The sequence below is a fragment of the Phascolarctos cinereus genome, unplaced genomic scaffold, assembly GCF_003287225.1.
Source record: "Phascolarctos cinereus isolate Bilbo 61053 unplaced genomic scaffold, phaCin_HiC Scaffold_4;HRSCAF=312, whole genome shotgun sequence".
NCBI classification, from domain to species: Eukaryota; Metazoa; Chordata; class Mammalia; order Diprotodontia; family Phascolarctidae; genus Phascolarctos; species Phascolarctos cinereus.
This window is the reverse complement of record NW_027555847.1, coordinates 440,309,106-440,327,520: the sequence shown is the minus strand read 5'-3', so window position 1 is coordinate 440,327,520 and position 18,415 is coordinate 440,309,106. Positions and strand designations below refer to the sequence as shown.

General features: G+C 40.3%; 1 protein-coding gene across 2 annotated transcripts in view; it reads right to left on the bottom strand.

Annotated features, from left to right (window-relative positions):
- Window positions 1-1,378: 1,378 nt before the first annotated feature.
- TNFRSF11A (TNF receptor superfamily member 11a) overlaps window positions 1,379-18,415 on the bottom strand; it is a 130,127-nt gene continuing 113,090 nt past the window's right edge. For both annotated transcript variants that reach the window (XM_020995784.2, XM_020995782.2), the window contains one exon: window positions 1,379-16,846. In XM_020995784.2, coding sequence (XP_020851443.1) covers window positions 16,434-16,846 — 413 coding nt within the window. In that variant the 3' untranslated portion in view covers window positions 1,379-16,433. The remainder of the gene's footprint in view (window positions 16,847-18,415) is intronic.

Here is an 18,415-nt window from a genome sequence, read left to right as displayed (position 1 = left end):
ATTTCCTATATGTCTTCATTTCATTTTTTCCTAATGGCCTGAACACTCTTCATTCTTTCCAAATTTATTAAGGACTTGTTCACACCAAGTTGATAACTTTGACTGATTTTTGTAATTCACCTACAAAGGCATCAGGGCATAAAGCATCCTGTTAACAACATTAATTGGGGTCTCCTTTTCTAAAAATAAACAGAAACTATTCCATCACTAGCAGCTACTTAAAAAACAACAACAACCACCCCTTTCTCTCTTCAAGAGTCAAGGTGATTTTCTAAAATTATTTGAGTTCTCAATAACCCTTTTGGGAAACAGTCTATGTACACAAAAGCTATAGAGGTAGGCAGGGGAAAGAGGAATTTGATTGTCATTTCCTGTCCCCTTTAAACAATCTTCACAGTTGCTGTTTCATAGCCACCTTTCTCCTGTGTCCATACAGGGGACAGATGCAGTCGACTGTTGCTGTCCATAACTTACTGCAGAACTAACTGAGAATAATGGCGGCCATCTGTCCCCAGTTGGAGAAGATATCTTGTCCCAGGGCAGGCTGCTCATTGTCTACACTCTACACAGTCCAAGACTGCCTAGCCACAAAGCAGAGATTAACTGCCTGGACTGAATGTGTTTGATGAGCTTGAAAGGTCTATTAATTCTTCCTGTGAAGGTTGGTTTATTTATAATGAATACATCAGTAATAGCACAGACATTATTATGCATGTACATATGGACACATTACGGTATAAATTTATGACACACCCATAAGAAAGGAGCAGGGAGTGTGACCCTTCAGAAATGTGTTGGAAGCAGAGCTGAGCCTTTTCTAGATGTTAACATGAAACACCACCATATCATCAGAACAGAATCCTGTTATGTTGATGGTACTCAAGTGTTGGACAAATGCCCACAATAAAAGCTAATTATGTTCTGAACATAATTTTATTGCATGGAGTTGTCACATTTTGGGAGATGGTCTGACTTGTTATGTCTCTGAACCTGTTTAGTGAACAGTGTTGTAACAGGCTGTTATTGTATTTGTTAAATGGCCTCACCAGTGAGACAGATATCCTAGAATAGGGTGGTCCTTAATGGTTTTCTGTGCCATGGACCCCTTTGGCAGTCAGGTGAAGCCCATGGACTCCTTCTCAAAATAATGTTTCTGGGTGCATATAATGTATAGGATTACAAAGAAAATGAAAAGCTAATGAAAACAAAGATGTCATTCTTTCTCTTGTTCCAAATCATAGACCCTTTAGGAGTCCATGGATCCCAGGTTAAGGACAATTATCCCAGACCAACTCTGCTCCAGTTTTACTGATTTTTGCTGATGACAGAATTCCTTGGAGAGAGGAAAGTCACACAATGGATCACAAATGACCATCCATGAGGTTCAGGAATTTTATTTATTTTCAAGTGTAAAATGTGTAACTCGGTTGTGCAGCATGAAATTAGAACTGTCCCTTGGCACTTTTTGTACTTAAAAAAGTACTTTGGTGGAGCTATATTTTGACTCCTCTCCCTTCCTCACCCCTCACCCCAACTGCTACAGCTCACAACCTCCTCATCCTGTGGTATGGAAGAGGAGCTTCTTCCATTCATCCCCCATAGAGAAGCGCCTCAATAGGATAGTCCATTTCTCTGGTATGTTTAGCATCGATTACACTAAGATACTATATAACCTGTGATTGAGGACTGAAGTTCTGCATTAACACAGAACAGGTTTGGACCTTAGGAATGTCTCCACACTTCGGCTTATGTCTGCAACTAAGGTTTCCCTTGGGAACATCAAAATGTGGCTTGTGTCTAGGTCTTTAGAATAAAGGAACAGAAATGCCTTCGGTTCCTACACAAACTTTCAAGCTAATACACTGAATATAAACATGCTTTATTTAACCCAACAACAACAAAATACCCACAAAAACTCATCCCTGAGCCTGTAAACAGTCAATATAATTTTCTTTCTCTCTTAGTAGACCCCTACCTCCCAGGGACCTACACAACTTTCCAGACTCATTGAGGCTCTTCCCTTATCTTGCATTCCACCCTCCCGCCGTATGAGAAAAACATTCAGGATGGATAGAACACTAATCCCCTTCCCCTGACCTGCAAAGTCCATGTAACTCACAGAACCAGTGAAGGGCAAGGTCCTCCCCAACATGGCTCTGTACCTTTCTGCTCCTCAGGCACAGATCCTGCTTGGTCTAGGAATTCCTCCATTGTGTTTAGAAACTCTTCCACTTGGTCTAGGAATTACTTTTTCACTTTGTCATCCCACCGCTGCTAGTTTGTCTTTCTGCAGTTATCAGCCTGACTCAGGAACTCTTTGACGCTTAGGCTCCATTCACTGCCATCCCTGGAGCACCTTTGTTGCTTGAAGCATAAAGTCCCTCTGAATGCATAATTCCCTAGAGGGGTAGGTGGTATGACTGCAGAGGCTTTCTTCTAGGGAACTGAGTTCATATTTGTCTGATTGGCTTCTCTAATCCAAAATCTCACTTCTGATTCCCCAGATTATTCACAGATAACTTTCTGCTTTCCCTTTTAAAGACCAAGCTTAGCATGTGAACTAAATTTGAACCGATCATCCTCATTGTGGTTGGAGGCCATAAGAAGGTAATCATACTTTGGAAAGGAGGTAATCTGGTCAAGGGGATTTCACATCTCGTTAAAGAAAATCAATACCAGGACAAAGTCCTCATCAGATGAAGTCCAATGAATATTCAGGACAGCACCTAGGCCTATCCACAGCAATGCCAAAAGAAACCATCAATTATTTTGAATAAAATCAACCAAATTCCATTCTTTTTTTCTTCATACAGGGGAGTTTTAGGCAATCACTCCATTTCCTACTTCCCTGTAGATCGTAACTAATTTATTTATACTGTAATTTCAGGCCAGATGCTGAACCTGCTTTTCAACGAGGTAAGGCCTAAGGCAAGGTATTAGTGACACATTCAAGGTCATGTAGTAAATCAGAGGGATTATTTTGGCTTATAATTTAGGGCCTTTGGCTTTGTGGCCTTTTACTGACTAGACCACACACAACCATACTTTAAGTCTTGCTGTACCTATCTGTAAAGTGATATGGATTTCTAAGGTCTCTTCCAACTCCCAAACTCTTCCATCTTCAGAGGAAACCTGAAACTTGAATCTCTGGCCCTGTCCATATGACAACAATGAATACAAAAACCCAGCTCTGCCTTTAATATGATGGCCTGCCTTTATTTAAAAATAAATAAATAATCTTTCCTCTCCTCTCCCTTCCAGCCCTCCCCCACAAAGCAAACACAGACTACGCTAATCAAGATATTATTTCCCCCACCTTTCCAGAGCCTTGTTATTATTACATCTTGTCCTGACTTCCAGCTAGAGGAAAAAAATGTTTTCTCTGGAGAAGGGACAAGGAGAGTAATGATTGGTAGTTAGGAAGAGATGAGAAGAAAGCATTCCCACAAGGTTGGCCACATTGTCCCCCACTGTTACCCTTGTCTTTGCACTTATTCTCAAACCTGCCTTGATAAGCCTAGAAGCAACTATTCCAATGACTTCATTTTACCCCTGATTTGGTGTTTCCTGCTTTAATTTTTTTTTTTAAAGTGAAGTGATAGGGTTCTACCCATTGACACAAAAATTTATATATGAATTCTAGTCTTAACTTGTAAAATATAAAACAAGTAGTACTCCATTACAAATTATAATATTCAATATTCAGGGAATGAACCCATGAAATATGTGTGTGTGTATGTATCTATGTGTATGTGCATAGATATATGTATGTATTGGTCAAAACTTGAAAATTCTTTAGTGTGGAGAACTTCTGGTAAGGAAACTCCTCCCAAAGAAGATGGGCAACTGTTCTGCAAATCATCATCTTAAAGAGTCTCCAGAAACACTGAGAAGTTAAGGACTTGCTTAGGATCAAAGAGTATGTATAAGAGGTGGGCTTTGAACTCAAGTCTTCTTGAGTCTGTGGCCAAGACATCTACTCTGCCATGCTGTCCTCATAAAATAAATACTCAAATGGATCTGTGATCTCATTAATTTGGGAGCACTCTCTACCAACAGAGACCACACCCCATCTATGACTGCCTGTCCTATGTGATTCTTCCCTATGTCCTACAGAAAGCTCACCACCTGACATGCTTTTATTGGTATCCCTATCACTTAACATAGTGCCTAGCACATAGTAAGTGCTCAATCAATGCTATCCATCTATCCATCATCTATCTGTCCATCATCTATCTATCCATCACCTATCATCTATCCATCACTTGTCTACCATCTGTCTATCTTTCGCCTATCTATTCATCATCTGCCTACCATCTGCCTATCCATCCATCACCTATCCAGCATCTATTGGTCTGTCAGTCTATCTATCTCTCTATCACCTATCATCTGTCTATCTATTCATCACCTACCTACTGTCTATCCATCCATAACCTACCATCCATCTATCTATCCATCTACCTATCTCTGACTCCACAGCCAGAGCCTGTCAACAATTATTTACTAAGTCTTACTTTTGCACTTAACTATCCCTGAAAGAACTACATAAGACACAATCTCTGCCTTCAAGGAGCTTACAATCTAGCAGATCTGGTTGCTCTGGGGCCTTATCAGAGATCTTCCAGTGAAGGCTGGGGAGAGGGAAGCCAATATTCTTGATGGCCTCCGAGGTACTTTCCAACTTTGTTATTCTGTGATTCAGTTGGTCTCCATATGGGAATAAAATGCCAGAAGCTGAGCAAGAAGATGGCCACTGTTTAGTCTTGCAAGTTCTCAGGTCTGGTAGATGTGCCTGCTTGGGCAACCATGCCTTAAAGATTAGTTGCTACAATCTACCTTCACTCTGTGATAGTCTTTCTCTTTAACTTACTGCCTATCAGTTTATATTAGCTTTCTCCTTCTTCCTGCCCTGCCCACCATCATTCACCTTTCCTCTAGGTTAGGTAACCCTAATGTAATTCAGTGACTGTCTAAAGACCACCTTGAGGCAAAAAAGGGACATGAGATGCCCTGGTGAGCCATTGGTATACTTCCATTGCAGGTGAAGAGCTCACTTGGCAGCTAGGTGGTACAGTGGATACAGTGCAGGTCCAAGGGTCAGGAAGATTCATTTTTCTGAGTTCAAATCTGGCTGCAGACACTTCTTACTAGCTGTGTGACCCTGGGCAAACCACTTAACCTTGTTTGCCTCAGTTTCTCATCTGTAAAATAAGCTGGAGAAGGAAATGGCAAGCCACTCCAGCATCTCTGCCAAGAAAACCCCAAATGGGGTCATGAACAGTCAGACATAATTGAAAAAGGACTGCCTGAGGAACTCACTCACTGGAACACATACTCTTAACAAAGAGTATATCTTCTATAAGTCATTTATGTAATAGAAATACCGCACAATTTTTTACTGCTATTTGTCACTGGAAGAAAGAAAAATATTTCTAATTTTTTCCTATATGCATTTATAGTTTAAAAATCTCTAAATTACAGTAGTTTTCATTTTATAGAACAAAATCTCTTGAAATAGTGGATCCAACCTCTAGGGTAGAGGCAAAACCCCTTGCTAGGTTCATGGTGCTGTCCAGACTTTGACCACATACATTTGTCACATATCTGAACTATCATTCATTTGCTGCTAAAGCAAGGCATTACTGGGGATTCTCAGCCTGTGAAACATGAGTTGTAGCTGTTAAGGTTGTGCTTTCATTGTTGTTTTCCACACACACACACACACAAATCAAAACTAAACACAAACTCTCAACAGGTAGCAAGAGGATTTAGGAACATGGTTATGGTAGAGGTAGAATTGATCATAATCCCTCTCCCCCTTCCCCATTAAAAACTCTAACAACAAGCACAGTACCATGAACACAACAGGTGCTTAAAAAATGTCCCCTAAATTGAGTTAAAGCTGAGACCTTGAGCCCATCCCGGAGCAAGTGCCATGTCTTGGCCCCCAGGAATCGATCTTGAGAGCTATGTTGAGCCTATTCACCTGGAAAATGCAAACCCCTTTCACTGATTAAATTCACAGGTTGACCAAAAACTAAATCTGGGAAACAACACAAAAGAGAAAGATGAAAACAGCAGAATGATCTGGCAAGCTGAGGGAGATGGCGGCAGGAGACAGAAATGGAGATGAGATTTAATATAGATAAGCCTAAGGTAACAACACCCCAAAGAAACAATAACCAGCACTGAGAAGAAATACAATTGGAGCCTATTTAGAAAGTCCTCCAGGAAAAGGCAAAGTCAGAGCTGATGAAGCCTGACGGGAGCTGCTATGTGCCGAGTTCTCCAGACACAGCGAGCTGCTGTAAATCACGGTGAGAGCAATGCTGTGGAATTTTAGCTCAGTTCTAATCAGGCAACTCTGGGAATGAAGGTTTGGCAGGAAATACTCTTTCATACTAATAAGATGACCAAAGCTGGAAAGATTATAAAAATAATAACTATTGAAATAACCCAGAGTCTAGGGAATATAAAAGTGAAAGGCATGGGTCACATCCTCATCTCCTAAGCATCATCCCAGCTTTAGAGGAGCAATTGTTAGTGGCTGCCCCTAGGATCCCGGGGGAAAGTAGGTCAGGCTTTAACTTAGCATACTCCTACCTCCCTCTCTGCTCCCCCAGAGGTCTACTCACACAACTTTAGGGTTATTGACAGAGCTATAAGAGATCTTAGAGTTAATGTAATCCAATTCCTTCATTTTACATACTAGGGAATTGAGACCTGAATGGTTAAGTGACTTGGCCTAGGTCACAGAGGGAGTGAATGGAATTTGAATCCTTTCTGGAAAATAGCATCTGATTCAGTTCCAACCTTCCTTTCCCCTGGTATTTGCCTCCTTCTTTGGTATGGTGAAAAAAATTCTGGATTTGAAGTGAGAAGACCTGGCTTTCAAGCTAGCTCTCCCTCTAACTACTAGTGCAACCCTAGGCAAGTCACCTCTAGGTCTCAATTTCCTCACCTATAAAATGTGGGGGATGAACTACTTGGCCCCTAAGGTGTCTTTGGCTCTAAATCTACCACCTTGGAGTCCCACTCCCTTATCAAAACTCCTTTTCTCTTAGTGGGTAAGGTATCAGCTGGGTGGCAATAGAAAAAAAAATCTGATTAAGTGGCAGCTAGGTGGCACAGTGAAGACAGCTCTGGCCTTGGAGTCAGGAGGACCGGAGTTCAGGTCTAGCCTCAGACACTTAACACTTAACTAGCTGTGTGATCGTGGGCAAGGCACTTAACCCTGATTGCCTCACCAAAAAAAAAAAAAAGTCTGATTAGAGTAATTCATGTTGTGGTATAAATATCCTAAGTCATAATAGCATTTGAAAAGGGACATTTATTTGCCCAAAGAGTTCCCTAATTGGTAGAAAATGTGAGGAAGATATTTTCAGGAAACAGCTGCAGGATTGGGGAAAGAGAACTAGGTTTGAAGACAGAAGGCATGAGTTTGGCTGGTCAGCCCTGACCTTGGTTAAGTCAAGGTAGTGATGTGGTATAGTGGATGGAGCACTGGTCCAGGAGTCAGGAAGATTTGAGTTCAAATCTAGCCTCAGACACTTACTAGCTGTGTGACCATGGGCAAGTCACCTAACTTGTCTGCCTCAGTTTCCTCAGCTGGAAAATGGGGATAATCATAACATCTACCTCTCAGAGTGGTTGTGAGGATCAAGTGAGATAATATTTGCAACATATTTGGCAACATATGACAAATAGAAGTCACTTAATAAATGTCTTATTGCTGCTTTTCTTCCAATTAACTTCACTGTACCTCTTTTTCCTCATTTGTAAAACAGGAATAAAAATACCCACATATCTATTAAGATGTTTTATAAAGTGCCATGTAATATCAGCTACTATTGAGTAAGAGGATCCTACTTCCCCACGGCCATCTACATTGAGCCCTGCACACATTAGAACAGGTGTTGGTTACCTTATCGATCAAATAATTTATGGGACTTTGGATAATTCTTTCAAAATTTTGTAAATACTTTTATTTTCTAGAAAGTTCTTCTTTCTCCTTTCCCTTGCTTTATATGTGTATGTGGGTCCATTTGTTTAGTCTTCAAAGCTTTTCTCCTTTGAGCTATGATGAGTACCACCTAGTATTCCTAAACGACTCTTATTAATTTCTTTTTTTTCCTTTTTTTTTTTTTAGGCAATTGGGATTAAGTGACTTGCCCAGGGTCACACAGCCAGTAAGTGTCAAGTGTTTGGTCTGAGGTCACATTTGAACTCAGGTGCTCCTGACTTCAGGGCCAGTGCTCTATCCACTGCGCTACCTAGCTGCCCCCGACTCTTATTAATTTGATAATATAATTGGATAGTTAATAAACATGACTTGTTGACAGCCAAAGGAAGGGTCTCCTTTTATAAAAAGCAATCCTGCTATAAGGTAAAACATAGGCTAACCTATCTAAGGAAACTCACTTTCCCCCTTGCCTCCCAATGAAATATATAACTCCCTTCTCTTCCCCTCCTCCATTTTAATCTAATCTTGGGAGTCAGCTGGATTTGATTCCACGGTAAATTAACCTGGGAAGAATATGCTTTCTTTGTCTCTGGAGCTCATCAAAAGGAAAGTACTATTTTTCCCTGTGGGGCAGATCCTCCAGATGTTGACTATTTAAGTGCTGCTGGAGAAAGTCATTCCAGGTAAGCCCAAAAATCTTTGGCATGTCAGCAGGTTGGTGCTTACAGGTAGGCACAGATGATCTTTGAAGTCAGTCATTTGGCTCTGAGCTTGGAGAACAGTGGGATTTATATGTCCAGGTCACGGATAAAAATTTAAACATTCAAACACATTAACCAGGTCTAAATTCTCTGTTAGAATGCAATTCTTTGGATACTCTGATTTAGTTCTGATTTCTCCTTCCTGCAGTAGAGAAGAAAACTCAAGAAAAAAGACATTCTAGTTTCCAGTAGCCTTATTAAAGATGAAACTTTGAAAGCAAGCATGCAGTGGTGATTTTTGACACTATCCAGTTGCCATTTTTAACAGTCTAAAATAGCTTTGATGACTACTGTCAGTCTAGCAACACTATTCTCCTGGGCTCAGTGCCTGTGTCCACAGCCTCAGGGAACAATGCTGTCACTGTTGAGAAAGGTCATGTGGCAGCAGGAAGTATTTTTTAAAGCCTGAACTTCTTGGCCCATTTGAAACCAAAGCTCACCCTGCTCTACCTCAGCCCCCGGATTCCTTCTGTGAGAGAGATGGGTTTGTGAGGTTTCACAGCATAAACTAGCTGAAGGAGATTTAGAATGAAAACCTTTCAGAGAAGATTATAAGAAGGACCCAACTTATCAACAAGTTGTGCTATAGATAGTCATTTTTAAAGTCAGTTCTTTGAAATTTAGAACACATCTTCCCATAGCTAGCAGCTACTAATACATAGTAGCTTGAGTCTGAGTTCTGTCCACAAAAGCCTATTAACCTATAATATGATGGAAGTATAATTCTCACAGACTATTTGAACTACTCCTAATCACCATTTAGAATATTATTTCTAATGGGAAACATATTTTGAGTTCCAACTAAAGCCAGGAATATATCTTCCTTCCTCAGCATTTCTATGGGATAGGGATTGGGGGAGTCCATGGAGGGAAATGGAGAAAAATGGCAGAGAAAGGAAGATGGGCACTCTGGAGCAATGTTATTACCTTTTTACACCCACAGAAGGGAAAATATTTCTCTATACCTCTCTCTGTCTAGATGAGTCTCAGCTTGGGGGTTCTGACTTGGGGAGCAAGCAGCACCTGTTCTCATAGTGGGCACAAGTCAGACCAGGACATTTCTATGTATGGGTAATATTGGTAATTCAAGCTTTCCTGCTGCCTGTCTGTATGGATGGATCCTTAATATGTTGTGCTCACAAATTCTGACCTGTCTGTAATTAGGAAGATTTAAGGTAATCACGAGACAGACCATAAAAAGGTGGGGGAGGGAGAGAGGAAGAAAAGAAACTTGAAGACAATAGCAGTAGTCAGATTCTATCTGAAAGTTCAGTCTGGATGGTTTCCTTATGGCCAGGCTATCAAACAGGCTCACCAGTGGGACAAAATATGACCTCACAAAACAGAGCCATTAAATTATAGCTGCTTTTTATGAGATAGCATCAGGTTCTAAAGATTTTCCATGGGCCTACTGGTAAGCTTATATATTCTTATATAAGTGGTAAACTTATATAAGCTTATATGTTTGGCATGCTTGACTTATGGAAATGGTTTCAGTGTGTCTCATCACTGTGTGAGAATCGAGCTTTCTGGCTCTCGTGGATTGTAAGTATTGACTAAAGGAGCTCTTATAGGGATAAAAGCCTCGTAGGTTTTGCTGTGAAAATGTCTCTTGCTTTTTTTTCCCCTTAGAAAACAGTACATCTGGGGGAAGAGGAATTCAAGTTAGAGTGAGAATGATAGCAATAATTCACATTTATATAGCAATATATGGCTTGAAATGTACATTTCTCATAACCCTGGTAAGTGGTACACATGAAGAAACTCAGAGATTTCTATGACTTGCCCACGGTCACACAACTAACACTGAAGTGGGAACTTCAACCTAGGTCTTCTGACACCAAGCCCCTAGTAGTCTGGGGTAGGAAACCATAGAAAGTCAGAGTTGGATAGAAACGATTTATAGTGTTCATCTTACACCCATTCCAAGGTAGTCTATCTATATATTTATTAAGCACTTACTATGTCCAGGATGCTGGGGATACAAATATAAGATACCTAGCGTAGTCTGTTCCACTACCCGAGAGCCTGTGGATCTACAAATATGGCATGTTTAAGCTAATTTTTAAGAAGCTTAAGTAATGACCATAAATAATCACTCTTTTGACACTAAGGCTAGTATTCTTATCCCTGTACCCCCTAGACTACTCCCTGAGTCTTTGCTGACACCCCTCCTCCTCTATTCAGGGAAGGCTTCCAGCAGTTGGACTTTAAAGGCAGCTAGGTGGCACAGTGGTTAGAGTGCCAAGGCCTAGAGTCCTCAAGTCTGGCCTTGGACACTAGCTGTGTGACCTTGGGCAAGTCACTTAACCCTATTTGCCTCAGTTTCCTCATCTGTCAAATGATCTGGAGAAGGAAATGACAAACCACTCCAGTGGTTTGCCAAGACAACCCAAAATGGGGTCATGAAGAGTTGAAAATGACTGAAAAGAGGGGAAGACAAAGCTTTCTAGACTAGTCAAGGGCTTGAGCAAAGGCAAAAAGGTAGGAAAGCACAAGATAGGTTTGGGGGACTAAGAGTCCTCAAGTTTAGCAGGAGAATATGGAGAGAAATAATAACAGGATGGAAATGCAGGATAGCATCAGGTTGTAGAGGCCTTTGAAGGCCAAGAAGTGGAGTTGGAGGTAAAAGGAAATCACTGAAGCTTTTTGAACACAGGGGTGGTATAACCAGGTATATATATGTGAGAGAGAATTCTGGGAACAATGAGTTGGAAGCAGGAAGACAGTGGCAGTAGAAATTCAACAGCAAATGAGAAAGGAGAGCATTTAGAATATAAGCCCTGTGAGTAGGGACTCTTTCATTTTCCAGTACCTAGCAGTCAATAAATGTTTACTTACTTGATTCCAAGTATAACATGTAATTCAGAATAAGTAAAGATGTGGAAGTGGGAATTGAGACCAATTTAGCTGGAATAGAAGGAAGGGAAGATTGTAAGATATACCTGGAAAGATACAGTGAAGCCAAATTATAAAGAACCTTGAATACAAAACAGTTTAGTCAACAGGTAATTAAGAGGCATTGATTAGTACAATGATGAAACGACCATATCTTAGCAGAAAGTAAGCTCTTACAAGTTCTAATAAGATGAAAAGAATGAATTTTGGCCTGGTGGCAGATTCTGTATGTTAGGGACCAAGTTCATTAAATGTGAAGAAGCAATCCCTAGAAACTTCACTTACCAGGCAATGAATATTACTGGCCATAGCATCTCAGGAAATTGACTATTAGGGTGTGGAGAGATGGGCTGAATGTCCTCACCAATAAAACCAGAGACCTTTTGATTTATTGAAGAATGTGACACTCACATATTTCCTGGGCCTTGGACTCTTGGTGCATTCAACTCCCCAGGATATTAGCACAAAAGGATTATTACCAAAGTTGTAATTTAAGCTTCGGGCTGTGATACAGACTAATGCATTGCAAATTCTAGTTCTGCCTTCACTGGCACTTTCAGTTACTCCCTAAGTTTCAGTTACCCATGTTGTAAAACTGTTCTGCCTACATCTTGCCCAGGCTAATTATCATTACTTTGCAGCTCGATAAAGCTTTATGTTTGCAAACTACTTCAACACTGTTTTTTATTGATTATTCCTCTCAGCAGCCTGAGAAACAGGATTCTAAAAGCTGATTCACCAAGAAAATGAAGTGAACTTTATTGCCCTGCTTCCTTGTCCTTGTGTTTATACAAAGCTTAAAGGAAAAAACAGTTGCTGCAGTGTCTGGTTTCTTTCAAGCAGTTTGGCCCTACTTTCTCTGCTTAGGATCTCTTCTAGAAAGTTTCCTTCTTTCTCCACCACCAAAATAGAATGTCCATGCCAATTAAACCAAATTTGTTCAATGATTTATTTGCACTTTTTTTCCTTCCCCTTCCCACTCCCCCTGGAATTTAGGACAACATTCCATGATTATATCCATTCTAAGTATAGAGTTTCTTCACATTAAGCAGATGAGGTATGGTGTAATGGACAGAGAGCCCGCCTCAGAGGCAGAAAGATTGAGGTTTCAAGCCCACCTCTGATACACACTAGTTTTGTGACACTGGACAAGTCCCTTAATCTCTCAACAGTGTAGGAAACTCTCTTAGACCCTAGCTTGCACAAAAGGTTCTAAAGATGCTAACCTACATTGATAGAGAAAGTCCCCCCATTTGAGATTTCCCCATATGAATGAAATCATGCATTTAGTCTCTTATTGTATCATAACTTCTCATGTAGCAAAAAAACCCCCTCAAAACAATCATATTTCTTTCTTGAGGCCAAATTAATTTGTTGAAGGCTATTACTCTCTCCTAACATTGTAAATGCCAACAAATTAATTTGCTGAATTAGTCATCTGGTAAATACTAAATTTCTAACCCATTCCTGTAAAAAGAGACAAACCCCTTCACTCACTCTGCCCAAGTATAAAACAATTCTATCAGTCTTCTAGATTTTATATAAATACAGGCAATTTTTGATTATCTGTCCAAATGGAAGAGATCAGTAATTATAGATTGTAGAATTCTAGACTTGGGAAGGACTTTTCAAGCCATCCCCTTTGGTATCATGCCCAGTGGATTAAGCTCCAGCAAGCAGTCCTGCAACCTCTTGGAACACAAGGAATCCAAGCATCATTTGTATTTCTAAACATTATTTGTACTTGGCTTTAGAATGAAATTTTATGTTTACATAAATAATTTCACTTAAGTTCCAGGAATTCACAATGCTTCCAACAAAATTGGTTAGGGACACTACCACATACTAACTCAGGAGGACCTGGAAATTTTCCCCCTCTAAGAGCCTTCCGAACCCTTAAGATTCCAGTCTATAAATTATTGGTCCCCTTTATCAGCTTCCTCCAGCTTTCTCAGCTTCTGACCACAGGCTGGACAGCGCCCCCTTCTGGATGTTAGGGGGCAGGAACTCATTTTATAATTGTTTTTATGAAATGATGTATTGTAGGAGCATTAGCATAGAATTCATTTTGCAAAAGCACAAGGGAGGTGTGTGCTGGTGAAGTAGGGGAAGGGTTACTCTGAACCTGAAATCTGGCCGGTTTATACCTTCCCCTTGGATTAAAAACGAACACAAAATCTTGCATTTCCTGGTATCAAAGGTAAGTGTGGAGAAGAAACTTCTTCCCTTCTAGCATTTCATAGGATGAACTTTGAGGAGTTATCTGGTAAAGTCAAGAAAGGAGTAAACTAAATAGATGAGGTGATGGTGTTCCCGCAGCAGCGTCTTCTATCTAGCTTTTCTGGCGAGAGGACCAAGAGCAAACCACTGAGGATCATAGAAATAGGAAGAGAGATGCTATACGTGAAAAAATTAGGAAATGATCTTGTAAAGATTCACATTTCACCAAGCTATCAAAGAGCAACATTTTAGGTCAAATATCAGTTTAATATTAAGTTAACAACCTTCCACCAATTTCTATTCTCATTCTGCTTACATCAGTAGTATACATCTCTGTGGTATACAGTGGTGTCAGGTATAGACTTAGCTTTCCCAAATGATTGATTTCTAATTTCTTATTTATTTTTAGCAATAACATGAAAAACAAACAGGAGTCAAGAAGGAAAATCCTACCTCTTTTTTCCCTCCTATATTTTATAGCACCTTCCATTAAGGATCTCAAAGAACTTTCCCAACATTTTCCTCTCATTCTCATGATAGTTCTACGTAGAAAAAAAATTTGACAGGTATCATTATACCCATTTTTTTTGGAGGGGGGGGTCTTGTGGTTCCAAGGGGTGTAGGGAAGGGGAAAGTTGTGGTTTCAATGGTGTAGGGAACTCCCAGTGGGGAAATTCCCTCTACCAATGTAGATCAATAGTTGCTCTGCAACTTTGGTCTTAGAGAGCTCCCAGGGGCACTAAGAAGTTAAAGGACTTGCCCAGAATCTCACAGCCAGTAATGTGTCAGAAGCAGGATTTGAACTCAAGTCTTTCTGCCTTAGAGGGCTAACTTTCTGGACACTGTGTTATACATGTCTCTGTCTCTCCCTTTAAGTTAGAAAATAGAGGCACAGAGTTATAGTTCACACTAATTGAATGAAAGTGACAGTAAAAATAACCTGGTTAGCTCAGAACTCTAGGATCATGGCATCCTAGAGTATTAGAGCTACAAGGAAGTTTAAAGAGATCATTTAGCCCATCTTCATCATTTTATGGCCCCTGAGTGTCTTTCCAAAAAGACATTTAGGGGCCATAATTCATGGTGACTTGGATTTTTTTCCCTGCCATTTAGTTGCTAAAAAATAAAACAAAACAAACAAAAACATCTAGAACAAGAGTGTCAAATGGCACTCAACAATTCAATTATATTTTAGAATGCCTATATTTAGTTCTATTGAGAGATAGGAAAGCTTGGCTTAGAGTGAGGAAGAGCAGAACGTTTCAGAGGAAAAAATTGTGTTATCTCCTGCTTAAAAAAAAAAGGAAAAACTGAAAAAGTCCACATGGGGAAAATTTTTGTTCTCAAATTTTCCAGTGTTTTCCTAAAGCTTTTTTTTTTTTTTAATATTTCTGGTCCCAAAGAATTTATGACTGACAAGACACACAAGATCATAGATCCAGAGCTTTAATGGATCTCAGAAGGCATTTACTAACCCTTATGTTTTACAGATTAAGAAACTGAGGCCATGAAGGTTAAGTAGCTTGCCCAGGCTCACACAAGTGGGGATTTGAACCTAGGCCCGCTAATTTTACAGAAAGTGATTTTTCTACTAAACCACTCTGCCTTCCAAGACAGACCCCTCAAAAGGCTATTTCCAAAACATGAAGATGTCTTGTCTATACAAAAGAGAGAAAATTAAAGCAGGAAGAAGGCACCACTTAGAATTGTTGAGAAGTGGTCAATAAAAAAGCGAAAAACATCGAGAATAGTTGAGACAGAAAGTGTACAAATGTACACCCAGAAGAAGGCCACGTGGTCACCAAGATGGAATCAAAGGGATACAACAGGAGAAATGACAGGTAAGACAACAAAAGGGAAATACAGGCAGCCGAGCATGGGGACAAATGTGAATGAAGGAGCAGCATGTGCTGATGGCATTAACCATCACGGGAACTGTAAATTCAATAGGCACAGGTACAGTTACCAGAAATACAAAAATAGGGCTTTCAAAATTAACCCTATCTGTGAAGAGCAAGGTAGAAAGAGTGCCACAGATATCATAATAAAAGGGAAAAGATCAAAAGGACACAGAGGATACAGATTAGTAATGAGCCAAACAGCAAACTATCAAATTATAGAAGGATTTACAGGTGATGACCCATAAACAGGTGGGTCACAGAAGGATCAACTCCCACCTATTGTCCATCCCCCAGACTCCTAATTTTGACCCTACTTGAGATTTATCATCTGTGCCATGCACTAGTATTTTCCAAAGATGAAAACTGGTCCATTTGTAGATTTGAATTTGACACCCCTGATCTATGCTTATTACATTATATGTATGGGCATGTGCATGACTGAGAATAAACAGGGAGAATGACTAGAATCACTGAACCTTTGGAGAGGAATGAGACTTTACAAGGCATCTAGTATGAACCCCTCACTCTACAGATGAAGCAAATGAGACCCAGAAAAGGGAAATTCCTGTCTGAGGTCACATGACCTGGTAGCAGATCTGAGACTAGATCCCCAGTCTCCTGACTCCTGGACTGGTGCTCTTTGAGTTCTGACACCCTTTGGGAAGAGACAGAAGCAGTATTAACTTCCCATCACTGCCAAGCTTTCAGGGAACGGGATTTGGGTCTTCCTTCCTCCTGCACAGGTTGAGAGGCTGTGCTCTGGTCGGTCTCTTTATCAGGGCCATGTTGGGTTTCCTCTTGAATCCTTGGCTCTGATCTTCCAGTATGTTCTCTCAAGCAGTTCTGCGCTTTATCCTCAGAAGAGTTCCCCAGGGAGCTCTCAGCACATTTCTCTTTGAAATTGAGATCATTCCCTGCAAAAGTGTCACAGCGGTTTGTGTTCTCCTCTTGCACTGGGCTGCCAACATTTTCCCCCACAGTTCCTGGGATGGTGGGGCCCTCCTGGGAGTTTTGACTAACGTAGACTACAATGATATCTCCCTTGAAATTCATTACTTGCCCACTTGAAATAAATGTAGAGTTACTGTTTCCAGTCACATTTCCTAGGATGGAGAGGAAGAAAAAAAACAGGCATAGACATGATTAATATTTTCTCAGTGAGAATCCTGTCTTGTGAGGGGAATATTTCCAAGCTGAATCTTGTGGCGGTGGCTTGCCATTCCTCTGGCAGGCTGCAGAGGCAATCTCATGATGGATGCTTCCTATCAAGCCCCTTAATTAACGCCAAATATTTCCTATCTAAGAACTGAATTTGTCATCTTAATGGGACTGGCTGAAGGGAGGAAGCAAAGAAATATGTCTGTTTGCCAATGAGGTCTTGAAAGCCAGAGGCAAACTTAGGGGATATAAGTTCTTTCCTCTAACCACCTCTGGGAATGCAAAATGCTCTAAGTGAATAAATCCAGGAGGTACTAGGGAGTGTCCCCACATGATTACTTATTTTTGACCCAAGAGAAAAAAGCCAGATGATCAATTCAGTCACAGGGGCATAGAAGACTCAGAAGCCATAAAAGAAGAAAGTGTGGTCATTCAATAGCTGTGCTCCAATCCTTTGACAACTAATCCCTGGTGAAATAATTTTTCCATTCCACAAGCATTTATTAAGTACTTACTATGTTTCAGGCACTGTGCCAGGTGCTGGAATATAAACACAAACACAAAAGTCTTTGCCCTCAAGGAGCTTACATTCAATTGTTATACAACCTCCTTGAGGACACAGACTTTTGTTTTTGTCTTTACATCCCAGCACCTGGCATCATCCCTCACACATAGCAGGCATCCAGTAAGGGTCTGTGGGGTTGGACTGGGAAGGATTAAAAAAAAAAAGAACAGAGAAGGGAATAAAATAAAAAGGGTTGTAAGACTGGGGGAAAGATAGTGGTTATTCCTTTTCTCTTACAACTTATATGTTCAGACCTTTCTGTGACTCTGAGTATGACCACATCATGTCATGTCCAGGAAGGGATCATGGTTTGCGATGCTGGAAGAAGGGATTGCAAAGAGTCTGAATACACAGGAGCCAGCAGGATAACTCAGTATCCAGCAGAAATGAATGAATATGCTTTCACAACAGTTACAGAAGATTCTAGGAATCTAAAATATTTTACTTTGGCACATTTGAATTGATCCAAATTATTGTGTGCAAAGTAAGTAAAAAGATTGGATTAGATGACCTCTAAGGCCCCTTCCTACTCTTAAGATTTATGAACACCTATTTAAGTACAGACATATCTTTAAAAATATAGCAAACGAAAGGTAAATAACACTCGTAAGATATGTGTGTCTTGTCCCCATCTCCTTCTCTCCATTCACATGGTCACTGCCCTCTTTTAGGTCCTAATCCTCTCTTGCCTGGATTGGTCTCCCAATCTCCATTTTTCCCCCTTTCCAATCTGTCATCCACATAGATGCCAAATTGATAGTTCTAAAGTAAGGTCACTAGCACTTCCACACCTGAAATTACTTTGCATTTATTTATCTACATGGACGGTGTTTTTATCCAGTAGAATCAAAGTTCTTTGAGGGCAGGTATTGTTTTTATCTTTGTCTCTTTATCCCCAACCTCTAACATAGTAGCTAGCATATAGTAAGCATTTAATAAACACTTGTTG